The following is a 26,993-nucleotide window of genomic DNA, read 5'->3' on the forward strand; positions in this document are numbered from 1 at the left end:
TAGAATTTTTTAACATCGCCTGGATCGAGATCATGAGAAACTAAGGATGAAAAGTGAAAATTATATAGGATAACTTCATGAAGTTTGGCGAAGTAAAAGTATCATTTTGAGTAGATATCTAATCCAGATTTTAAAAATGCCAAATATCGCAAAATTGGGATTCGGTTAAGCAATTAGGCTAACAAAATATGTCGTTTTCAAAGTCTGCAATATTAACGACGATACAGTATTTGAACAGGAATAACTTTCAATACTTGACAATAGTCGTACTGACGAATTAGTGTAGCGTGGAGAAAATTTACTTTTTGTTGCAAACGAAAGAAAATCGTCGTCGACGGTGGTTCAAACATAAGATTGTTGTCTAATTAGCCAATTCTTCTGGAATGGTGCCCCGGCCGGACTTGAAGAGTGGGGAATGAAGGGTTTTCCTCGACTTACACTTTCAGTCTTCAACAGTTTGACTGGAGAGTAAGGTGGTTCGACTATCAGGTACGCGCCGAATTCTATTAAACTTATGATTACCGTAAATTAGAATTAAAAAAAAAATATGTCTTACATTTGTGTCATTTTTATTATTTGAAAGATCGAGGAAAATGAAATCTTTCCTTTTTATCAATAATAATTTTTGATTTGTCAGTACGCGAAGAAATCTATTTAACTTGTGCTTACCGTAAATTACTTTTTTTTAACGGTTTTTAAATGTATGTTTTACATTTTTGACTTCTTTATTATTTGAAAGTTCAAGCAAAATAAAATCTTTCCTTTTTATCAATAATAATTTTTGATTTATCAGATACACGCCGAAATCTATTAAAGTTGTGCTTATCTTAAAATTCAAATTTTTTTAAATCTCATTTTGGACGTTTTTATTATTTGAAAGATCAAAGAAAATAAAATGTTTCCTTTTTATCAATGATAATTTTTGATTTATCAGTATGCGAAAAAATCTATTTAACTTGTGCTTACCGTAAATTACATTTTTTAAAATTTGTTTTACATTTTTGACTTCTGTATTATTTGAAAGTTCAAGGAAAATAAAATCTCCTTTTTATCAATAATAATTTTTTATGTATCAGATACACACCGAAATCTATTAAAGTTGTGCTTGCCGTAAATTACAAATCTTTTTTTTTTATGTCTTTCATTTTTGACTTTTTTATTATTTGAAAGATCGAGGAAAATAAAATCTTTCCTTTTTATCAATAATAATTTTTGATTTATTTTTGATTTAGCTGATTTTTTATTAATAATAATTTCCCGAATTATCTTTAATTTGCGCTTACCGTAAATTGAAATTTTTTTTAAAATTTATGTCTTACATTTGACATCCTTGAAAGATCAAGGAAAAAATAATCTTTCCCTTATATAATAATAATTTTTATTTTGTTTAAACCATTACTTTGTACTATTAACGTAATAAATTAATGTAAGCTCTTCGTTATTCCGAAGTTGATTTTCTGATGCACTTAAGATAAAGTGAATTTTTTTAAATGTCCAAATCGTTACAAAAATTGAACTTTAAACTTGATTTAAATTAAAATCTATAATTATTATAAGCATTAACTAAATATGGCCATAAAAGATGGCCCAATTTTGCATTGAATTACTCTTAGAATGGAGCCAACACTTTTTTTAAAAATGTGTTTGTTTGTCTGTATTTCTTTAAATATTTACAATTGGAAATCGGTTTAATGCCTTAATTACAAAACTTATAATTTTAAATTCAACAATACATAAATTCATAGTCACCGTGAGACCGCACGAAAACAACGCATTGTTCCACGACGAAACCGATTCTAATCCGATTTCCACCAAAATATATCAGAAAATTTTCGTTGGAAAATTTAAAATTTATCTTGTTTAAACAATGGAATTAATTTTCATTACAAAAACCCACGAATTAATAAGTGTAAATGGTATAATTCTATGCCTAGTAGATACATTTTTCTTTGATGTATAAAAAGTTTGAACGCAACTCCTAGAAAAACCATCTGATCTCTTTATTTTCCACCCTATAGTCTATCAAAATGAAATATTTAGTTCTGTCCAAGCCTTTTCTTTCAACGCCATCCGGTTCTTAATTTCCATCAATTGCATATTGCCCAGTAGACTGTTTTGCAATCCCAAATTTTTAAATTTGGTATCCCATGTTTGAGTTTTGTTCTGAAAGCTTGGCAATCTGTCACCATATCTGTACTTTTGTATATGTTCAAATTAAATCGGATACGTCTTTCGGTTCGTAGTGCTTTTGGTTGAAATATGCTGTATACCGCCAAATTTCCACGTCTTTGTACTTTATTGCCTATTATGTCCACGTATCGGCAAAATATTGTTTGTTTGCTTGTTACCTATTATCTCGGTCTTCCTATCCTCGCTGATTTTTGTTAGTTCGGACATGTGGAGTCCATAGAAATCACCCAAACTTCAGTGTCAACTATCAAACAATAGATTTATCATCCCGCAGGCCACAGGAGGAAATCTCACAAAAATCATTTGATAATTAACTAATAACACCTCTCATATTTTTTAATATCAGCCTTCAATTATAATTTTATATTGAAAAATCAGGGTTAAGGCCAATCTGGAAAGAGTTCCTTCCTCGACCTTTCGAGGATGTTTATATTTACCTTGTAAATGTTTAACAATTAATATGCTTATGAAGTTCCTGTTAAAAGTCTTGGAATTATCGACCACTTTTTTATTTACGAATAATCTGGATCTCGGTTTGGTCTGGATGAAAAAACAAATTCAACTATCTGCCAAGGTTTCGACCCATTTTAAGGTCATCATCTGGGCAAAACAATTTTAAAGATGTCTAGAAATTGAAATAATTAAGTTTTTATAAATGGTTTCAAATTTAATTATGTCAATGTGTAAACATCTTTAAGATTTATTCTTTTTTTCTTCTTGGTTGTTTGCTTGTTTTAAGATCTTTTTAGATGTTTTTTTAGGAAATCTACCTATGGTGAAAGATCTTTAAGATTCTTTTGCCCTGATGATGTCTTAAAATAGACCGAAAGCTTGGTAGATAATTGATTTTTTTCACACAGACCATACCGAGATCCAGATTATTTATATAGGATACAAATTTTTCGAAAATTTCTAAAAAGTAGCTGAGTATTTTCAATATTAGCCTTGTCCCTGATTTTCCAATATAAAAATCTAACGAGTACATTGCAGAAGTTTGATAAGAGGCAGTTTAAAAAAAAAAATTTTTTTAACACAAGCTGTTTTGCAATATTGTAATTTACTCTGTCACAGGACACTGTATAGCTATCTCAGGGCGGAAGTTTCATAACTTTCTTCCATTTTCGCGTAAAACTTCCAGTGGAAAAATATTTATTAAAAAATCGTGTTAATTTCTTGTCGCGACTAATCCATGCGTGTATAGTTTTTACGGCGAGCCAGACCACGACGTAAACCGTTTAATTGGACGTGAAATTACTGTTGTGAAAAAAATGAAGCTATCAGCGAATCTTCCAGTACTGCGTAATAGGACACTTGCTGAATCCGGCTAGTTAGTGACAAAGCATAACTGCATTTCCTTTGTACTTTATTTTGTTTATGTCACACTATTACTGGCTAAATTCCAGCAATAAAGAAACGAAAAACAATTCCACTACACGCGAAAAGGTTTTAACATATTGTAAAATAATAAAAATTACCGTCAAGATTGAATCTTAAGTTTGAAGGTTTAGGTCACAAGTTATCATACCTTTCCTTTAAAAACTAATACATAATATTTGCTACTCATTTGAGACAACCAGAGAGGCTTTTTAAACAGTTGAGCAACTTTCAAGGAAATGATTCGAGATGCAGAATTTCACCAAGTCAAACACATTGTCTTCAACCTTGGCTCTCTTCAGTTCAAGTATCTAATCAGTGGTAGTGGTCATAATTAACCATATTAATTATTCCAATTAATTATTCTTTTTATCTAAGGTTTTTGGTTGAGAAAAAAATAGCGTGATGAGCGGGATTCGAACCCACGATCCTCGACTCAATGCGCCGCTTGAGTGCTATCGTGACTTAAACAGGATAGAGGGAAGTGGGTCGTGGGTTTGAATCCCGCTCGTGACACTAATTTTACATCTCAACCAAAAACTTAAATAAAAAGAATAATTAATTGAAATCTAATCAATATTTTACTTTTCTCGTTCAATAATGAACATCTCATTTAAAGAAAATGTACAATATACTATATTTTCTATGAGTAGAACAAACTTTAAATAAATTGTTATTTTTAGGTATTATGCAGTTGAAGGAATTTCCATTTAAAAACGGAGGTACTTCCGTTCCCAAAGAGAGGAAAGAAGACGTGGCCTCGGTTCGAAATTGGCTGCAGCACCAGGCTCATTTACCTAGGATCTCAGGTGGGTCTGCTCTTGGAATGGTTTTATTTTAAACCAGAGCCCTTTATTTGTTTTGGACAAATCTAGTAAGACCGCGTTGAAAGATTCCAAGGAAGACGGGTTCCGAAATTGGTATTATCGATTACTGAGCAATTCCTTCAGAACTCTTTTGTTTTTGTGGTGGTTTACGATATTCTCGGTCCGTCTATGGCTGCTTGATCAAAACCAGACGTACATTGCCTAAGATTTTGCTATCTTTAGTGGTGGAGGACTAAAGAGCATAGGCAGACGAATATCGGAAACGAACAAGTTGCATTCAGTTTGTTCTCTAGAAATCATCGGGAAATCTCATAATCCTTTTCTTTCATTTTGTTCTGCTGGTTTTGTATTCAGACATTTTTTACAGCTTCAGTGATGGACGAAGTGCATTTACTTTTCCCCTGACTTCATCGGGAAACATCATATTATTTTTGTTGTTGTCGTTTTTCAATAATTTTATCCCAACTATTCTCTCTGATTTTATCTGTCAGACGCGTTTAGGGTGGGAACCAGGGAAGACCGGTAGACCAGGAAGATAGAAAACGACCAGACAACAGGTGCATTTAGTTTTTTCGCGATTTCAGCGATAAACTTCTTAATTCATTTATTTTTTGTGGTCGTTTCCGATCAACCTGGTCCGCCTTTACAAGCTATTTTATCCATTTTATGTGTCAAGACTATCTTGCATGGCGGACGAAACGTGATTGTGCAGACCAAGAAATTGGATACATTCAAACTCAGGTGAAGTTTGTTTTTACCAAGACCCAACCGGAAACTTTACAATTCTTTTGTTTTATGGAAGTTTCCGATCAATTTTGGCCGTCTAGCCTCGCTGGGTTTTTGTCAGATGCGTTTTCAACTGGTCGACCAAGGATAGGCAGACCAGGATGGCAGAACACAAACCAACTGCAGATGCATTTAATTGTACCTCTGACCACACGGGACACGTCACCTTCTTTTATTTTTTTAGTCGCTTTTCGATCATTTTAGTCCATTTAGCACCCTGGATTTGTCGGTCAGACGCCGGGTTTCCAGCGGTGGACAAACGGAGGATTTGAAGACTAGGATGATGAAAAACAGTTGGTTCATCACCTCGTTGGGTTCTACAGGAAATCTCCAAATATTTTCTATTTGTGTTGGTGTATGATAATCTTGGTACGCCTTTCCTCGCTGTTTTTGACTGTCAGACGCAATCCAGTGATCGACAAACCGTGGAGGATAGGCAGACCAAGATGACAGACCACGATGAAACTAAAGACAAATTTAGTTTTTCTTAAACCTCACCGAGAAACCTCTTATCTTTAGTTGTTACACTAGTTTTTTAATTATTTTGGCCCCCATCCTCGCCTGTCAGAACTAGGAAGGACAGGTAGCCTAGATGACGGCAAAATCAAACTACAGGTGCATTTAGTTTTTCACTTGATTAACCTCCAAAGCCATTGGTTTTTGTAGTTGATTCATATCGGTCCGCCCTTTGTTCGCTGGTTTGTCTGTCAACTGAGTGATCGGCATATCACAAATTTCAGTGAAGGGCAAACCGAGGAGGATTTAAAGACGAGGATTATAGAAAACGACCAAACAGTTTTATCACCTCGTAAATTCACAGTGAATTGCAAAATATTTTGTTTTTTTAGTCGCTTTCGTTCATTTTAGTCCGTCAATCTTCACTGTAATTTTGTCTGGGAGAAAAAAAGGCACCAATTCGGCATCCTTGATAGGTACACGAACCAGGGAGGATATCGAAAACTATTAAACTATAGGAGCAATTAGTTTATCCTCAGACGAAACTGGGAAACCTCAAATCTCTTGATTTTGCAGTGGATTTTAGTTTTTAGAAGCTTTACTATTTTTTTTTTCTCTCAGACACGTTTCTAGTGGCGAACAAAGTCAGATTATGCACTCTAAGATTATCGGGAACGACTAAACTGCAGGTGCGTTTAGTTTTTCCGCAAACTTCACGGGAAACCTGACAATCTTTCGTTCAGTCCGCCTAGCATCGCTAGTTTTGCCTCTCAAACGGATTTCCAGTGGTGGACAAACGTTGGAGGATAGGCAGACTAGGATGACCGGAAAGGACTATACTACTGGTGCTTTTAGTTTGTCCGCTCACTTCACCGGAAAACCTGGTTCTTTTTCATCATCTTAGTCGCCGGTTTTTGTATATCAGGCGCGTTTCGGCAGCTTCAGTGATGGACAAACCAGGATGACAGAGCACGACCAAACTACAGGTGCATTTACCTTTTCTCAGACCACCCTAGGAAACCCCATATCTTAGTTTTTGAAATCGATTTTCGATTCTTTTAGTCCTCCTATTTTCGGATAGAAATAACCTAACAGCTTCATCCCGTACATTTTAACTTTTTTCTTATAACTTTTAAATCGGTTTTTGAGGATATGAACTTTTTAATTGACATGCTAAAAGTTGTCCAGTTTAAGGAAAGATTAATGTAAATAAATTTCCAATCGAGCGGTATGCATAATTCTTTCGCGGCACCTGGTTAGCTGTACTTGGAAGCAATGACATACAATTGCAAAACAAATTTTAAGTTTATTTAAGTCAATTGTTTATAAACAATATATGTAATGTTTGTGACTTGAATGAGCGAAGGTCTCAGAACCCCCACCCGATGTGTGTGAATTGACGTCGACCTTTCGCACCTCTTCTCGAACAAGGACGAGGAACAAACTACATCCTTGGTCGATCCTGTGAAGAGATTAATATGTAATGAACAAATGACAAGCGATGTCGCGTTTAGAATGATTGATGGCTTATCTATCGGCAGGCTAATTTTAGATTCGTAATTTTTTTCCAATAAAGTATTTTATGCTTAACAGAAAACCATTGCATGATCTATGTTGCATATTTTCTTTTTTTCCGTGTAAATAATAGATGTAAGCTTGCACTTGTCGAAGTTGTATCCCTTCCAGTTCAACATATATTCTCGGTGAAGGACGGAATTTGGTGTGGTGAAAGGTGCCCCAGTTTAGTTCGACTCTGGACAGAATCATATTTTGATAGTGGCAACTATTTCAGAAAGTGTTGAAATTTTTAAGCGAGAGACGGAAATACCGGGCCAGAGGACTCGCTTAACATACCGATAGATTCTTGCATACCTTTGAGGACGGCTGAAAAATTCGGCAATGTACAATGTAACTGCCATCTCATGCCCTTATCGACACGAGGACGGGGTTTCCAGACCGAGGCCGTTCTACCGATTTCGATGTCAACCATTTTCGGAAAGGTTCAATACAATTAAACCAAAGTCAAAAACAAATTGAAGCATTTTACACCTCACAAAAATAACAATGATAAGAACAAGTTTGGGACATGCAAACAAAATTTTGAATTGTGAGATTTATTATTGATGTATGTGGGGTGATGAACACTTTTTTTGACTGTTTTTGATCATCCTGGTGCGCATATCTTCGCTAGGTTTTTTTCTGCCGCTGAAGCTTTTCGCCGTATTCAATTGTTGAATTAACGAGTTTTTATAATCCAACAAAATTTTCCATTGTGAGATTGCTTTTGGAGTGTGCGAAGTGATGAACCTATATTTCGTTGTTTTCGTTCATTTATGTCCACTTATGCTTGCTAGTTTCTACTAAGCAGCTTCTAAAAGAATTGTTGTTGCTTTATAAGAATTTCTGTCTCTCATAGTATTGGCTACATACAAAAAAAAATCACGACCTACAATACAACCTACACTTCGGTCATTTCCGATCGTCGTAGTCTGCATATCCGCGAGGTTTTTATGATGTCAAATATGTTTCGACATCTTCGGAGATGTTTGCAGTTGAGGGTTATAAGAAGGGCGGCAAGACAAAAACCCACAGTCGGAAATGTCGAAACGCGTCTGACAGACCGAAACAGGCGAGGATAGATGAAAATTATTGGAACGACCAAACTACCATTTTTAGAACTGTAATTTTTAACAAACGGTACAAAGTAAGAAGAAAATATAAGAAGATAAGAATAGTACGATAAAGCGTGAGAAAGAAGGAATCATCAGACTAAATCTTTGTTGTTTGACTAAAATAATAGTAATGAAAAATTTTAGTAGGCTTTTGCTGAAAAACTGGTTAGTTTAATCTTGGGATGAGCATTTATCAAATTATTATTCCGTAAAACTACTTTCGTTCTGTTATTCTGATTTGTAACGGAAGGTATGTCACCAAAATATCGCGATATGTAACCTAACCCTAACCCTGACTCACCTAACCTAGCCTGTCCCCCCTAACCAACCTAACTTAACCTTAATCGATGACTCAATAAAAATGGCTAGCTCAATAACAAATCGACTTAAAAACCAATTTTTGATAAAACAATGACCAATTTTGAAAGATGTTTTATACTAGTACTTATTGCTATTTTTTGTCCTTTTTCCGGCGAGCTTCATCACAACCCTTAAAAATTAATAGTATAATGAGTTAAACGTTTAAAAATATGCAAACAAATTTTTAGATTGTTTTCATCTTGAGGTCAGGAAAGAGCCTGTTTTTGGACGTTTTCGATCACCTCGGTCTGTATATGCTCGATATTATTATAATATGTCAGACGCGTTTCGCTTTGTTTTAGTGATATGTAGTAATGGCATTGTGATTGATGAAGGATATAAGCAAGGTGAGGCAAGATACAAGCCCAGTACAAAGATGGACGACCAAACTAAGCGATTTTCCGTGCAGAACTAGGATTTTTTAGTATAAAGGATTAGCAAGAAGAAAATATAAGATTAACCTACCGAAATAAAACGTCAGAGACATGTAATCATTCTCAGACACATGCAATTTGTGTGAAAAAATATTAGTTTTTTGCTGATAAACAAAGAGAATCAGCCTTGAAAAGTACTATTATATCTTGATTAATTAATTTAATTTTGGGATTTAAATGATTATAGAGTGAAATCTTATTATTATTCAGTATTAATAAGCGATGCAAAGAAATATGTATTTGGGCTCAGTTATATTATTTATTATGAAAGGTATGTCTCAGTAAAAACTCTTTGCACTCGCCTTTGCTTCACATAAAAACAAACAGATACGTAACCTAACCCTAACCCTAACCTAATGAACATAACCCAATACATGCGAACGCCCCGCTAACGGGAAATCGATGACTTCGGATAGGCAGTTTACAATTCAATCATTCTCAAAAACATTTCAGTATGAAATGAATTTAGGCATCAACAAAAATACGTAAATAAAATTTTCCATTGTGAGGTTTGATTTTGAGGTCTGCGAGGTGATGGTGAATTTACATCATGCGGTGATTCACGCTTATTCTGGTCTGTCAGACGCTTTCTCGCCATCTTCAGTGGTTGGTTTGAATGATATTTTGTTAGTCATGGGTGTTTTTGTACGTTTTAAACCCACCAGAACCAGAAGAGGCGAAACGCTCGACAGAACAAAACCGTGAAGATATGCAAATCTTGAGAATCAAAAGAACTTGTTGAATTAAAACAATTTAGCGCTTTTCCGAATTTTTTACAATGATAATTAACTTTGAAAGCTAAATATATATTTTTTCAGCCTTATTCTTTACAAAACAATTAAAAATGCAGTAAAAAATGCCCACACTCAGGCTTAAAATGATACTATTTAAATTGTTGTGATTTTTTTTTTCTTAGTCTAATTGTTATTTTTGTTATTCAGCAGTATATTAGTAATTCAAATTTATTGCGAAAACAAAGACCTGGTATTACATATACTTAACAATAGAGAATTCCTGACAATAAGGTCGTTCGTTATATATATCAACGTTTTTTTTACAAAGTGACTATGCTTAGCATAAGTTTGTGAAATGACTCTGAGAGTAGGCTCTATGCAGAAAGAACTTAAGGGAGCCCAAACTACCTTTTCCATATTAGACGACGGCTTTCGAGACATTAACATGCAGCGGAAAGCCGTTATGAACGACCAGGTCTTTTGCAACAGACTGGCAAAACTTCTTAAATAACTCTCAGAGGTTTTATTAAAACTTACCTAACAGTACTGGTATTACATCCTGTGGAACAACCGAAATGCGTCAATTAAAACCGTTTCAAAAGACAGGGACAATTGTGTTTTTTGTACATTTTTCCTAGTTACAGCGAGGAGGGAGTGCATAAATATTTCCTGATTGTTGGCTCCAATCAGGGTGTATCTGTTTAATGATTTGTTATTAAGCAATTTTTTTTAGGAATGCTTTTCGTCATATTCAGGGGTTGAAATATGTGTTACATTGCCAATCGTGTCCTTTTTATAAGTTGAATAACTGGTGAAATAAATCTGACAGACCAGAAAAATCCGTCATCGGGCTCGACGAAACCGCAGCATTACGGGAAATGCTATAAGCAATCTGATAAGACAAGTCCAATACAAGTGAATTGGACAGTGGAAGATTGGGGACGATTTTTTTAACAGATGAGATGACAGTAGGCATCAAATCTTCAGATTGGCGCAATTTCATATAGATACTCTTAGGAGAAAGGTACGCCCCATGGTGGGTTCTTAAGGTGGCATTCCATGGTGGGTCATTGATTTTCTGGGGTGGCATTTCCTTGAACGCCCGCACCAAATTGGTTGTTGTGCGAGGAAGGTCTCTATCTTTATAGAGGAACTTACAAAACATAATGGAAAAACATACAGGGTGTCCTTTTTAGATGTCCGGCTAAATTTCACTTGAACAAATGATGCTATAAAAAAACCTGTTTAATAGTTTTTAGTTTAGTTTCAAAAGTTTACCTTTTTTTAGAGAAAAATTATACAGGCCCAGTTCAACTTTCAAATAGACCCTAACATCCTGACGCATCATTTTAAAGGATTTTTGACGTTGAAAACAATGGTGCAATCGGATTTTAAATTGGTCAAAAAATGACAAAGTAAAGGCTAAAAGAAATCGGCAGGGTAATTTCGACAAGGTGCTGAATATTTTACTGTATGTTCGTGAAAATCCGAATTTTCTGTCGGACATGTTGGAAGGGATTTAAGTTTTTCAAAAAAATAAAATTAGTGATGTACTCCGGACTTACAATTTTAAGCCGTATTGTTCTCAACTTGCCCAGGGACTTCGGGACTCTGATTATGACAGGCGCCTAACGTTCCTTGCACAAATATCGATTTGGGAGGCTGAAGAAAAAGTTTTTCCATACATCCTACGGACCTGATAATTCCAAGTTCATCTCTAATGGCATACAAAACCGTTGGTTTTCGAACGTGGGCAGAGGAAAATCTGAAAATTTCGTATTCTTGTCATCATCAGTTGGCTCACTGTGTCAACGTTTGGTGTGGACTTCTCGGAAATAAATTAATCGGACCTTATTTCTACCAAAATAATTTGAATGGTTCCTCAATTTTTTGGGGTAGGTTTTAACAACACCATTAGATGATGTTCTTCTGCAACATCGAGAAAGGATGATTCTCCAGCTTCATGGACGCTCCGTACACAATTCTTTGCAGGTGAGACGTTATTTGAATCGTCACTTCTAGGATAGGTGGATGGCACCTCATGGCCCGATCTGTTGGCCTCGTTAGTCACCCGATTTAACTCCATTTGACTACTTTCTGCGGTGCCACTTAAAAAGCAATGTCTACGCCAGCAAACTCAGTTGAAAGAACTGCGGCAAAGGATGACAACTTAAATGGTTGTCAATCCATCTCCCCCCTGACTCTATCGCTTTGAGTACCAGCTAAGTTAAAAAGAGCAAATCTTTGCTTCTTTACGCAAGGCAGGCAGTTGAACATGAAATGTGATTAATAAATAGCAAACCAAATGACCCCAAATGACTAACTTTTTTCCCTTCAAACTGTTTGCCATAACTTTGTCATTTTTTGACCAATTTAAAATCCGACTGCACCATTCTTTTCTGCGTCAAAAATCCTTTAAAATTATGCGTCAGGATTTATAGAGTCGAAATTTTGAAGTTAAACAGGGCATATGGAAACCTATATAATTTTTCTACAACAAAAGGTAAAAATTTGAAACTAGACTAAAAAATATTAAATAAGTTTTTTTTGGATAGCGTCATTGGTTCAAGAGAAATTTAGCCGGGCCATCTAAAACGGACACCCTGTATAGTGCCATTTTGTGTATAGTCCCCCCCCCCCCCCCCATTATCCATTAGAGATTCTTGCTTATGGAAGATAATACCAGGCTCCATAGAGCACGTAGTGTGGATGATTACATGAATGAGGTCGGAATTAAGTGCTTGATGTGGCCAGCTCGAAGTCCAGATTTGAACCCAATCGAACACATTTGGACCAACTTAAGCAACGAACCCAGATCCTACCATATAAGGGTTGAAAATGAATGATGAATGGGATATAATTCTTCAGGATTTTTAATATTATTTTTACAACCAAACCTAATTTTGGTATGCAAAATATGAATAAACCTAAATATATTACAATTTAAGGATGATGAATTCATTTTGTCCATTAGTGTAATTACAAATCCATGGGCTATGCCAGGATTCGAACCCAGGACCGGCTAGCGTAGCAAAACGAATCGATAGCCCTAACCGCGATCTTCAAAGTAGGACTACTATTATAATGAATTCTGTTTTTATTTTTATTAATTTTATTTTAATTTACAAAATGATGTCAACTTTAAGTGCAGAAAATGACGTGGTGAAAATAAATAAATTTTAAAAATAAGATTAGGCAGTATTTTTCCTATTTATTGTGAGAGATAAAAATCGGATATTAATCATAAGCAGAAAAGCAAAGTATTTAGATAAAAGTGATAGGTTTCACTAACGGCTCGCTGAATGGATAATGCGAGAAATCCTGTAAACGGGTCGTTGCTCAACGTCCGACAAACTTTGCGACACCAACGTTTGTTGATTCAAACTGTCCCTGAATTTCAAAACGGGATATTTCAATTTTAAAATTAATTGGGTAGATTCCTGGCGATTGGAATGTCATAAAGGCGATAGCATGGGTGGGAAAACGGGAAAATCCTATTCACATTGTCGTTTCATTTGCAAGTTAGTCGCGTAGAGGATTATAAAATAATCCAACTTGCCTGCTTATACGCGATGGCACAAGAAGTCGGCCTGCTGCAATACGTGTTTTCCATAGATCCTGGAGGGAGAAGACATTCCCGGTTTTAGAATTCTCTCCTCATGAGAGCTATTGCGTTCCGAAAGATGCAAATGGGATGGGCTTCTTTTATATCCAAATAAATAAGAGCAAGTCGTGAAATTCTGTATTAGAAGGAATTTATAAGCTCTTAGACGGTCCTTCTGATAAGAAAATATTGGACGGCGAAGAATATTAAGCGTTATATAACTAGTTCCTGCACCATTTCAGAATAGAAATCACTAGATCCCTTGTTGATAGTTTTGTACCTGTCGTGTATTGTCTATTTATCCTTAAAATTTGATGTAAGAGAAAAAGCCATTCACGACGAAAGCACTTGATTTGTTAAACGCTGACGCTCGAATTTTTCGTTTTCTGCCATTCTAATCGCGTTTTTGAAATATTTAGGTCACAGTCTTGTCGAATTCAAAAAACATAACCGAGGAAAATTAAGAATCTATTTGATTTCATAGGCGGTTCAAATTGTTTTTTTAAGACAGTAATTCTTAGACAGGTTCAATGTTCATTGGTTACATACTGCTAAAATATATGGGTTTTAATGATATATTTATATTTTTTATTTATTTTCATTATATGGGCTTTTTATAAAAGGTGATAATGGATTGTAACAAAGGATAGAGCACTGTATAGTTTCCAGGTTATCCTTGATTTGTTTCTTGTCTGTTCAATCTTTTTTTCTCGTGGACAAAAGGATTTATATTAAAATTGGTTCTTGTAGCTTGGTCGATTATGATGATTTTAGTCTGACTATCCTGGCTGCGGACCTTTCGGTGATGGTGAAGAAACCTTCAGCGGTAGGTTTGAGGCTTGCCTCGTCCTGCTTATATCCTCATGAACTGTCGTTTCCGATCATTTTAGTCTGTTTACCCTGGCTGTTCTGGTCAGACGCGTTTCGGCTCATGGCAATCATCAGCTGTAGGTTTGAGGTCATCGTCCTGTTTATATCCTCATAAACTGTCGTTTTCGGTCATTTTAGTCTGAAGAGGATTCGTCCTGGTGTTTTTGTCAGACGCCTTTCGGCTCTTCGCAGTCTTCAGTGGGAATTTGAGTCCTGCCTTATCAAGCAAACAAATTTTGACGGTTGCCATTCCTGATCATTAGTTACAGAAGCATATGTTAGAGTTGTTTCTTGTCTGTTCGATCTTTTTCTGATGGATAAACAGCTTTACATTCCAAAATCTTTTACTTGATATTAATATTAATTTTTGTAGATAGTTCGTTTCCGCTCATTTTAGTCTGCCTATCCTGGTTGCGGGCTTTCGGTGATTTTGAAGAGATTTTCAGCGGTAGGTTTGAGGATTGCCTTACTCTGCTTATATCCTTATCAACTGATGTTCGTGATCATTTTTAGTCTGCCTACCCTGGCTGTTTGGAATGCCAGGCTCGTTTCAACCTTCACAATCTTAGGCGTTGGGTTTGATGCTTGCTTCGCCCTGCTTATATCCCTCGTCAACTACAAACAAATAAGTTTGGCCTTTTCTGTTCATTTTAGTCTGCCTATACTGGCTTTTTTGGTCTGTCAGGCTCATTTCAGCCTTCACAATCTTCAGCGTTGGGTTTGATGCTTGCTTCGCCCTGCTTATATCCCTCGTCAACTACAAACAAATAAGTTTGGCCATTTCTGTTCATTTTAATCTGCCTATACTGGCTGTTTTGGTCTGTCAAGTTCGTTTAAGCTCTTTACCATCTTCAGAGGTGGGTGTAATGCTTGAAAGTCATAATCAAATACCATTTAGTCTGCCTAATTTGACTATTTTGATCTTCATCGGTGGATTGATGCTTGCCTCACCCCGCTTACATCTTGGAGATTCAATAATTAATAGTTTGTTATTTAAAACATAATTTTGTAAAATAAAAACTAAAGATATTAAATGCCAGCTCCCTTGGGCAAGAAAAGACGTATTTGATAGATCATATCGTTTTATTCTATTCGTAACTTTTAGAATCTTGTTCGGGTACCCCTCTCCAATTACAAATCCATCACTGAAGATCCTGAAAAGACACGTCTGACATAAAAACTTCGATTATATGCAGACCATGTTGATCGGAAACGACCAAGATACAGATTCATCACCACGCTGACCTCAAGAAGAAATGTCACAATTATTTGTACACTTTAGTACTTTACAGAATTCTTAGGGCTAGCCTACTCATGTGCTGAGCTCGGGAAACCTAGGACTTTGTCCATAAAACCCCAATTTTGAAAAGTTGGAACAGGGGACAGAGAAACTGCATTCGCTCAGTTGCCTCACCCAGCTTATATCCCTCATCTGTTGTTTATTGTTATATCGGCAACTGAACATTTTTTTTGCATCCTGGACATCATTTCAAGCTTTGGACCAAAAATGTCTGTATGTCAGCGTATGATCTGACTTAAATGAGCACGTAGAGTCAGATACTTTCAGGGCCACATACCGACGGCGCCCTTGATTCTCTATGTACTCCCTTATCTGCATTTATTTAAATTTCAATGTACATACTTTCCTTTCCTCTCAACCCGGCTGAATTAGGTTAAACCGCTTAATTTGAAAAAGATGCATTACGTAAACAATCGATTTTGATTGCCAAATTTATTTGATATGGTGTTTACGTTGAACCGGGCGGCCCTTCATTTGCCTTTTACGACTAAGTTAAGAAATGGTTTCCCAATTCAGTTTTCACACGATCAAAAATTTGGCAAGTGATTTAGCCCGTCCATACGCCACTTTCGCTCTCGATGTTTAAATCACAGAGTCACAACCTTCCGGAGTGGAAATCGACCTTTTTAAAACATCTGGACGAACTTGAACTGGGAGTTCAAATCAGGATCGCTCAGCCCTGTGGTGGGATTATCGTGAGGCACTCGCCGGTTGAGAAAGAGCTGTTGCGCCACCGGGCCGTTGGGATTCAGAAGTTTACAGGTGGCAATTGCGTGGGGCAGCTCATCTTCGGGCTATTCCAAAACTCACAGATACCGATCCACGAAATAAAACTGGTTCACAAAATTTTCAATTTCCAGTGTTTTTTTAAAAATATTTTATTATATCGTTTTATACAATTTTATAAAATTTACTGTTGCTCCTCGCTGAAGACGGCATGAAGCCAATGCGCGTTTAATTAGAGAGAGTAGTCGGACCCTGTAATGTATCGAGCCATTTGTAACAACCGTGCAATGTATAAAAAAAAATTGTGGATGATTCAAACCGAAGAAAAGTTTCTTTGCTGTTATGTTTGATAACTGAATTTAAATTTTTTTAAAGTACCAGCATAATTAAAAGAGAATCGATCCTCAACAGTCTGAAGTTTTCTAATCTTAAAGGAAGACTATGGATGTGGGATCACATATTTCAATGAAACTTTTATTAGAAATACTAGGTCGAAATTATTCACGTGTCAGAACTTTCTTGCCAATGGGTTTTAGAAACCAAGAAGAAAATTAACTACTGTGTTTTCCGGAAAATAATGCAGGTTTTTAAGTTTTCTTTCATTTACCTATAATTTCATTTACCATATCTATATAATGAACTGTTACGTTTGATGGATGCGAATTTTAAAACTTTTTATCTCTTCCAAACAAAAATGTTTGTTTACTTAAGCATCTCGTTACTTAGGAATACTTCAGTCTTTAATAAGATGTCAACGCGTGATTTTCGCTTTACGAGTTTGAACTCGGAACAGTGCCCGAACGACCAGAAATATTAATGAAGTCTGGGGGGGGGGCAGTGTCACTGAGAGCATCGTGAGGGAGCCTTTATCCTCGAAGAGAAAGAAGGTCGGGGAAGGATTTCTTCCCAAGTTGATGTTCTGCGAGCTTTTGTGGAAGAAAATCCCAGAAAAACTGTTCCAGAACTTACAGAAAATCATTCAGTTAGCAAACCGATCGTCGCTGATCTTAAGACAACTGGAAAGGTGAAAAAGCTCGAAAATTAGGTATTAAACGACCGACAAAACAATCGTCGTTGTGAAGTTTGCGCAGCACTTCTTTGCCGGAACAGCAACAAAACCTTTCTGGACAGAATTGTCACTTGTGATGAAAAGTGGATTGTCTAGGATATCAGCCACTGTCCAGTGGCTCGACAAAGGAGAAGCAGCACCACATTTTCCAAAGCCCCAAACTCACCAAAAAAAGGTGATGGTGACTCTTTGATGGGCTTCATTTGGGCTGATTTACTACTGTTTCGTGAATCCTGGCGAAACAATGAATGCAGAAATTGCTCTCAAACTGCAGCAATGCACCAGAAACTGGCATAATTGAAGCCATCTTTGGCCAATCAGAAATCGGCTGATTCTGCACTTGATATGCAGAAGAGAAATTTTTAAAAGTAATATACTAATAAAATAATTATTTAAAAAATTACATAAAATGACAATAGTCAAATAAATTTTATGCATACTGCTACAACTAATTTGTATAAATCTGTTTTTTGTTTATTTTTTTAATGAATAAGACGATTTGTTAGCTCTCGAGCACAAGTTATACTTACTGAGAGCAGGCTGTTCATTTTACATTATTTTGTTCTGAAGTTTTACAACATAAAAAATTTACTGATCAAAAGTCTTTAGAAAATGCGTTTACAGAATTTGGTACAAATAAAGACCCAAGATTCTATTCAGAGTGTATAGTGTTGCCATCATCATTGGTCAAATGTATTGAGAGTGAGGGTATTTTAATTAATAAAAATTATTTAAAATAATTTTAAATATTGTCCTAATTGTAAAATTCAAAAGGTGGGGTTGAGATGGGAAGTTAGTATCCGAGTGGATGGAGGTCACGATAGCACAAGTAGTAGAGCAGCGGCGTATCTAGCCGAAGGTCGTGGGTTCGAATTCCGCTCGTGACACTGACTTTTTTATCTCAACTTATAAAAACCTTAATTAATTATTGTAAATGTTGTTTTATTTTATAACCATAAACCTGCATTATTTTTCGGACAACCCAATAATCTACATTTTTTAAAATACGGTTTTCGGCTTTGTTGTAAATGTCTTTCAAGGTTATAGGTATAAGTTAGATAAGTCGATTAAAAAAAATTAACCTAGGATAAGGAAATAATTTGGAAAATCGTATTAAAAGAGATTAGATATATAAAAAGTCAAAAACGAAAAAACCATTGGAGTAAAGTATGCAAAAACTCGCAGTTTGTACAACTATTATCCTTAACTCTAACCCTAACACTACCTCACCTAAATGAACTTATGCTCTCTAACCCTACTTAACCTAACCTAATCTGTCCCTGACTTTAACCAGGGTTTAAGCGGTGATTAAATCATTAAATAACCGATAGCATGAAATCTTCTTATTGTTAATGAGTATTATTTTAAAACAGCAGTGCAAAGCAGTCTGCATTTGGTCTCAGTTATGCTCATTTATTACAGGAGGTACCCTACTACCCTACCCCTCCATAACCCTAACCAAACTAACCCAATCTAACCCAGCAATGCACATTCCAGGCAACGCGATATAGAAGACATGAAAATCCGAGAAAAAAAAATCAGATTTGTTTTAAGAACAGTTTAAAGCTCTTAATAGGGATTAGCTACATCGCTTGATCTCAAAATTGTTAATATATTAATATAAGTGTTATTTCAATAAATAGCCCTAATTTGCTGATTCTTTTCCTATATTTGCAAAGTAATACAATTTTTGGGAAAATAAAACACTAACTCAAATCCCTCACATCCGATTTTTTTCGAAAATCACAAAAATATTACTACTAACTTTGAAATGATTCCACCGATCTACGGGCAACTTTACAGGAGCTTAGAACCATATAAACTACGAGCAACGGTATAAACTTGGCCTCAGTAAAAAATTAGAATCTGAAAAAGTTTGGGAAGTTTTTGTTGATTTCATCCTTATTTCCCTCCCATATAATAACATAAAATATAAAATCTTGTTGACAAAGTTAAAAAAGAGCGATTAAGCTTTATAACGGTTGTAAGAATATTGAATTTGGATAGAGTTCAGAGGATTTATGAATTTTTGGGTGTCTTGAACTCAACCATACTTTGTATAAAAAATAATGAATCAATTAAAATATTTGCTTTGGTTAATAGGACAAAGTAAAACGTCGATAATCTAATACGATTGCACGTTATTTGAATACTGGGAAAAAAGTTAAAGGTTGAGGTGGTTAGTTGGTCTCTTGAGGGCAGAAGTCACGACTAATTTTTCAGTTCAATCATACTTTGCACGAAAATAATAAATCAGTTGATTATAGAATGAATGCTTGTTGATTTTGTTAAGTTTATAAGTTATTGATGTTGTTAACACTTGGGCAATTTATTGTTCTATGTCAATAATTATTTTCTTGTTTGCCAATGGCATGAACGCCGGTTCGATCAAACGTTAAATAACAATTCTCACTTCTAGTTTCACCCACGTGTCAAATTAGGCTTTACTTACTATTTCAAATCGAGTTTTGTAATAGTCAAATTATTTTCGAATTTCCTATGAACATGTCGAAAGTAAGGTCAGATGGACGGCCCCGTAATATCGTTTCGTGGCGCTGGGGTTCTTGTACGTTTCAAAAGTCAAATCGCTTCATTACGCAAGTAAATAAATCGAAACAAAAGCTAGAAAAGAAGCCGCATGTTGAACGATGCTAATGAAAAGAAAAGCTTTCCCCCTTCGGCCAGTATTTGTGAACCATTTTGAAATCTTCGCTAACACGACTCAAATATGTTGCGACACTGCCAGGAATATTCTAATATAATTTATTATTGTTTTAGATGAACACATACTACTATTTCTACACAGCAATTACTACAGTGTCGAGAAGACGAAAAATACGATTGACTCTTATTTCGTAATCAGGGCTGAAAACCCTGAATCCTTCTCCAACTGGGACACGGCGGCTATGGAGACTGCATTCAAAACATAGTAAATACAATTCATTACATCGTCTTTTTTTAATTAAACTATTTATTGTTATGTATCTTTCTCATTTTATGTCATAGGGGAAGTTAAGAAACGAAAGTAAAGAACTAAGAGAAAGAATTAGGAACTAATTTGTTTTTTCTCGATTATTGAGCTAATACTTAGTCGGTAGTTGAAGAAATTGACTGAACAATCAAGTACAAGTTTTGAAGTTCAAGGCGCTCCACTTCGGATCATTAAAGATAGACAGACATCCAAATGAACTGAAACAGACAGAACGAAACCTGTGTTCTTCTCTATCCATCAAACATTCGTTTATAGTCAAGATGAAACCATTCAAAAGAAATTTTCCATGAATAGTCCAGTAAAAATTGTTGCGAAAACGAATGCGATCCGGGTTTTTATAAGATAACCTTCAAATCAATTTGAAAAACTAAAACCACTTAGAATGAAAATTTTTTCACTTTCTACACTAGCAACATAGTCTGCACGTTGACGTCCTTGAACCAAAACAAGATTACACTCCGGGGGGGGGGTAAATGTGGGTATCAAAATGAACCTTTAAGTTTGGAGAAAACAAAAACATAGGAATGTGAAGTCCAAAATAACTTAAAGTAACCCAGGACAACTTAATGTAGTATAAATAAGTTATGCAAATATATAATATAATTGTATGGTCTTATTTTTATTTTCTAATTATCGTTCTTTTCTCGATCAATAACAATCTCTGTTGTGCTATTTTTCTTGTCGGCTGAAAGAAGAAACTGACCTACTCCTCAAAGTAGCCCAATGTATTATATTTGAACAAAAAAAAATCGTTTTTTAAATATTTATTTAAATTTTTTTCATGAGTAGTGATGGCGGGTGATTGAATGATTGATCGTTTTATTGTATCACGCAAAGTTAGGTCTCTTGGCCTTTCTTATACTTAACGTGAATATTATAAATAGCCTACATAAGTCGTAAGTTATACATAACAACACATTTGGTACCAAGGATTCGCCTTGACATAGTTTGTGGGTTTGAGCTGACCAACGAGTTTATAAAGTGTCTGAGCTTAAGGTGCTAATCAATCAGATTGAATCATAATCATAGATCTTTTGAGAATTAAGCAAGAATTTCGTACAAAACTGAAAACTTCAGTTTGTTCGCTTCTCCTTGGGGGAAGAAAAATAGTCCACATCGTTCGCCGATGAAAACGAGGCATTCACTATCTAGGTATAGATAAATAAATATTGCAGAGCGTACATGTGCGCGAAAAATTCAAGTAGAATTTTCTGAATTCTTGACAAGTTCCAGCCAGCTAGTCTCGTTTACGCTGGAGCATTGATTTCCTACTAGCTTCCTAGCAAGTCTGAGTGGGCAAAAGAAAAAGCACATGACCGATTCATGTATATGTTGTAACATATAACAAAGTAGACGAGAAGGAGATTCTACCTTTTTAATATTCATCACTAGGTCTAACTAGGCTAACTAGGAAGAACAATTTCAAAGTTAGCTTCGACGAGGTTTAACTGTCAAGTTGTAGCATATCCATTAAATTGGACAGTTCTAGCGAGCGGTCTGTCGTAGCAAATTTTTGGCCTTCCGACAGATTCCATCAAAAGTATTTTTTGCAATTGAACACTGACTTGGATGTGGAGTATTTTAGGTGGGTTAGGTCGATTTCCAGGTGAACAAAGTAATCTGGAGTTTTCTAAGCAAGACCAGAAGAGCCTTAAAAGACTTTTGGATTTGTTGGCCTATTTGGAGGTGGAAATACGGGCTGGTTAAAGGGTACGTCCACGATGATGGTGCTGATGTCTGGAACGAATGGATGACTAGAGGTTGTGATGATGGATAGTAGGAAGCGAAAGGGTTGTTTCCCAAGTGCTGCAGCCTTCTGGTACTTTCCTAGTTCCTTATTTCAGTGCAATCGACTAGATCCTTCTCCTAACAAGTACTAGGTCATTGACAGTCGTTGCTACAATTCCTTCCCCTTGGTTTTCTTCGTATCCAGGTTATGTCTCCATTGAGCGGTTAATTCTCATTCAAAGATGATATGGGTGGCTGTTTCTTCCCTCTCATTGCATAACGTACAAATGGGCTCATCATTGAATGTGCCCATGTTGTGTAGATGTTTTCTGCCGTCACCGGTAAAGCAGCGAATTTGTCACTCTTGGTGAGATTGTGTACTGTGTCAGCATCTCTAGAATTTATCCACTTGTCCTTTTGTCATTGTTGGATACTGTGATGGATGAATCAGTGTTCGAGACGTTGTTAACTAACCCCCTAATATTTCTTTTTCCTCCTTGAGTGTAAGGAAACTATATAGATTCTCCATCTGATTATTAGTTTAAATTAGTTCATTATTTAAATCGAGTGATAATTTTTATGTAAAGTGTGGTAGAGATGAAAAATTTGTCACGAGTGGGGCATGTGTTGCCGAGAATAGAAATGGTACACGAAATTTGAATATATGGCAAAAAGAGGGAAATTTAAAAAATTTATAGGTTGAGATGATAAGTAGGTGTCTCGGGGGACCAACTTAACGATACTCACGTGTTTAGAGCAGCGTGGGTTCGTGGCCCGCTCGAGACACTAATTTTTCATCTTAACCACACTTGACATAAAAATTACAAACCAATTTAAATCATTGCTTTGGTTAAATAGGAATAACTAAAAAATTCATCGTTAAATGAGTTTGTTGAAATGACGTTTTTAGACAGGAATTTAAAAATTTTCTAATTAAAAAAATGGTAAAAGAGTGTAGAATGCAATTTAAAAGAACTTAAAATTTAAAAAATTAGATCAAAGGAAGTAGCAGTGTCGGTGTGTCTGATTGGTAGAGAAGCTCTGCGTTTCAAGAGCAAGGCCACAAGACAATATACAAAGCGGCCCTGGGAGGATCTGAACCGAAGAAAAGGGGTAGTTCCCACACGGTTAAGAATAGGCCATAGAAGGATGACACATTGACACTTACTTTTAGGCCAAAGCCCTCGTATGTGTCTGGCAGAGAGAGAGAAAGGTTGCACGATGTGTCTCACATAATTTCCTTGACTCCATATAGAGATTCCACCTATCTCGTTTTCCTTTTGTGTTTATTGAGAGTGACGTATTTATTAGAGTGAATACATAATGTGATTGGGTGGTGGAATATTTTACTTTTATAAATATTTACCACTAATATTTTGGGTTTGAAATACCATATAGGAATATCGAATACTCCTACTCCAGCACCATACTTGGGTGAAGATATGTAAATAGAAAAGAGTGTATTTAAGAATGAGTGAGATTGTTTCTAGATTTGAAAACTGCATGTGTTGAAGGCTGAAATGACCTAGCTGTCTCTGCCCCTGGAGCCTAACTTCAGAAGGACAGGTGAGACCGAGGTCTGACCCCGGGCTGCCAATACCCGAGGTAGGACATTCTGTACTCATGCATCTATCTCGTGCCCTGAGTTGAGCTTATATATATATATTGTTTAACTGTTGTGTTAACGATTGTTGGAAGGAATGCCGATTTTTCACGGAGCAAGGCCTATTCTAGTACCATAAAAGCTTTCTTTAAGGCCTGGGACTATTTAATTTGTGTCTTTCCTTAAATCGGGCAATTCTTGCACTTTCTCTAAGAAGACGCGCATTTTTCCGACGTGGGCGTTCACACTTGACTGACCTCCTAGACCGACAGTTGCAAAATAACACACCAATTTTCTTTCCTTGAGCCCACTCTTCCGTTACTACACAGTAAGTCCTATTGCGGAAACGTTTCCAACAGGACTTTCGCAATTATGAAATACGACCTTTATTAAAATTCTATCTTTCTCGCGGATCGGACGCCGGTAATCGCTACCAATCGTGACATTATTGTATTAACAAAGGAGGAAAAGTTGCCGTTTATAACGGGAAAATACTCTTGTAGAAAGGGATTTGGCTTACGAACTTACGAAGTTTATAAAGGCTTGCTAATTGTTACTATTGATTTTGTGGCTATTTTCAAGATCCCTACGACCGATTTTCTAAAACTTTTATTCGGTTTTAGAAAGGAACAGCCATTGTCCAAAATCATTTCATCCAAAAGATCATTAAAGCCTCAGGCAATTTCAGGCTATTACAATTAAATCAAATAGAAATAAACAATAACTTTTGATGTATTCTTTCGTGTGTGAAATCGTGTGATTTTGTAAATAAGGGATTTTTTTTTAAATCGTGAAAATAGGAAATCTGTTGGTCCATTTAAGTGATGTAAGTGGATGGCAATCGGTCAGCGCACGCCGTTAGCCGACTAACCCACATACTCTCTCGGATTACATCAGAGACAACTTATAAACACACACAAACACACAGACACGGAACACACCTACAAGGACGTTTGCGTCCTCGGCTCTCAGCTGACTTTCATCCAAGAAACTATGCTTCCCTCCCCACATTGACCTATGCCGAATATGCCCTGATCCGATTTCCTCCGGCGTCTTCTCTTCCGTGTTGTTTTGCTCAAGACTTCTAACATAATTACACCGAATTTTAGTGCCTAGTGCTCAAACTTTCTTTTGATAGTTGGCATTTTGAATGGCGTTTCAGTCAATATGCAAAACTAAACGTTCGATTACTTTTAAATAAAAATCATAAAACAAAAATTCATAAAGGAATGTAAGTACTCCACTATCTAAATGACTGAGTGGCGTGTAAATAGGAAAGAATATGTTTAGGAATGAGTAAGAATGGGAGACTGATTACATTAGAGGCTGAAATGAACTAGCTGTTAATAGCTCTTGGAAAAAACAGAGGTCTGACCCTGTACTGCCAACACACGGGTTAGACGTTTCTCGAGATCTGCTGGTAATTTATTGTATGGCAAAAGCTGGAATTGAATTGATGGGGGGCTTTGTGCAAAATATACTTGCTTAAAAGGAGTCTTGGATGAACTGAGAGACCCAAATCCATTTTTTGGCATAAGTCATAGCAAAGTCAAAAAGAACTGGAATCTTAGCAAAAAGACATCTTGCAAAAACAACCCAAATTGGAGAAAGAGGAAATCCTACTTATAATTAAGCAATTAAAAACTCTAACTGGTATATTCATATGACATGTTCTTCTTAAATACCACCAAAATAGGACTATCAACAAATGATGGGTTGAATATGTCTAGAAGAGACAAAAACAACAGAACTTATCCTACAACAATAATAATTAATAACTGTCCTGCAATAGCTAAAAAAGGTACTTCAGAAAGCTGTTCTTAAACCACACATATATAGATTCCAAACCTCTGAGAAGATTCTCTACCTCATAAAATCCTTTAGCACAGATCGACACAATAAACAAAAATTCATGTGCCAAATCCCTATGACTCCAAATGAGAAAGGAAAAAATCATTGATGATGTAATGACATGTATTACCAAATGCTCCTACTATAACTTTGAAAGCTTCTTTTGTTATTTCTTTATAATTCGGCATGTTTAATTTTTAAAACATTTTGTAGAGTGGATTCGCTGGACCTTTAGCTTTTGGCTTACTCGCAGATTTGAATGTATTATATCAATTTTAACTCACTTTTGCCACCTTATTGCAGTGAATTAGCATCCCTTTCGAAAGTCACTCCTGATGGCTACAAAGTGATCCTGTACCGCTTGAAAGACACAGATCCATCAAAGTTCATATTTCAAGATGCCCTGAGAGCATTTTTTGCATACAATGATGTTAAGATATCTGAGGATGGCATTGTTCCTGGGTACATTGTACTGTTTGACATGAAGGGATGTACGATTGGACATCTTGCTCGAGCTACGACTGTGATGAACCTCGTCAAAATGTTCATGGTTTACATTCAGGTAAAAAGTTTAAAACAGAGTTTAATTTGTATAAAATTGTCATGGCAAATTAAATAAATCATTTCTTGTTTATAATTACTAGGAATGTCATCCTGTAAGGCTCAAAGGAGTTCATATCTTAAACACAGCAGCATTCATGGACAAGATTCTGATGCTCATTAAACCTTTGATGAAATCTGGCTTAATTGATATGGTATTGATATAATCTGTTACATTGCCATTTTTATTAATCAATTAATTATTTTCTTTAGCTGCATATGCACAGTACTCTTGACTCTCTGGCACCTCATGTACCCTTAGACTTGCTTCCTGAGGATTACGGTGGCTTAGCAAAACCAACTGCAGAGCTTCATGGTAATGGAGCTTTTTAAATTTTAACTTTCTATTCAATTTAATAAAGGTTTTTTGAATACAGAAAAACAATACATGACACTTAAGAATGAGTACTCCGACTGGCTCAAAGACAGTGGTAATCTGATTGCGGATCTGAAAAAGAGGCCTCAGAAGAAAAAGTTATCAGCAATGGAAGGCAGTTTTAGATCTCTAGCTATTGATTAATTAAAAAAAAAATATATATATATATACCGATACAAATTGTTGAATAATTGTAGTATTCACAATGCTAAAGCAGGTATATTCTAAGTACAAAAATATTTTTATATATTTACAAATATTTTCATATTTTTGAAAACACAAGTTTTATGTAGTGTTCTTTACCAAGTTTATCTGTAAATAAAATTTACAAAGAATGTAAATATATTTGTAAAATAAAAATTATATTATTATAATGTCCCCCAATGTAGCCAAGTAACATTAAATATTTGTTTAAGGAAAATGCAACAGCTGAAAATCTTT

The 26,993-nt window shown here is 35.7% G+C and overlaps 1 protein-coding gene across 2 annotated transcripts; it reads left to right on the plus strand.

Annotated features, from left to right (window-relative positions):
- Positions 1-391: 391 nt before the first annotated feature.
- On the plus strand, positions 392-26,708 carry LOC106668286 (alpha-tocopherol transfer protein-like). 2 transcript variants are annotated; one of them, XM_014396896.2, is made up of 7 exons: positions 392-489; positions 4,248-4,373; positions 20,181-20,331; positions 25,880-26,138; positions 26,221-26,331; positions 26,390-26,492; positions 26,539-26,708. In XM_014396896.2, the coding sequence occupies exons 2-7, from the start codon at positions 4,253-4,255 to the stop codon at positions 26,694-26,696; spliced, it is 903 nt and encodes a 300-aa protein (XP_014252382.1). In that variant the 5' UTR covers positions 392-489; positions 4,248-4,252; the 3' UTR covers positions 26,697-26,708. The 2 variants fall into 2 exon arrangements, with proteins under 2 accessions (XP_014252382.1, XP_014252383.1); XM_014396897.2 differs by having other exon boundaries at positions 26,554-26,708.
- The last annotated feature ends 285 nt before the right edge of the window (positions 26,709-26,993 follow it).

This window comes from Cimex lectularius, unplaced genomic scaffold, assembly GCF_000648675.2.
Source record: "Cimex lectularius strain Harlan isolate CLEC.00 unplaced genomic scaffold, Clec_2.1 scaffold71, whole genome shotgun sequence".
In the NCBI taxonomy this organism is placed as follows: domain Eukaryota; kingdom Metazoa; phylum Arthropoda; class Insecta; order Hemiptera; family Cimicidae; genus Cimex; species Cimex lectularius.

Coding starts and splice junctions, on each gene's coding strand:
- LOC106668286 (XM_014396896.2), top strand. CDS start 4,253: ATGCAGTTGAAGGAATTTCCATTTAAAAACGGAGGTACTTCCGTTCCC. Junction 20,332..25,879: donor GAGACTGCATTCAAAACATA/GTAAATACAATT, acceptor ACCTTATTGCAG/TGAATTAGCATCCCTTTCGA. Junction 26,139..26,220: donor TGTTCATGGTTTACATTCAG/GTAAAAAGTTTA, acceptor TATAATTACTAG/GAATGTCATCCTGTAAGGCT.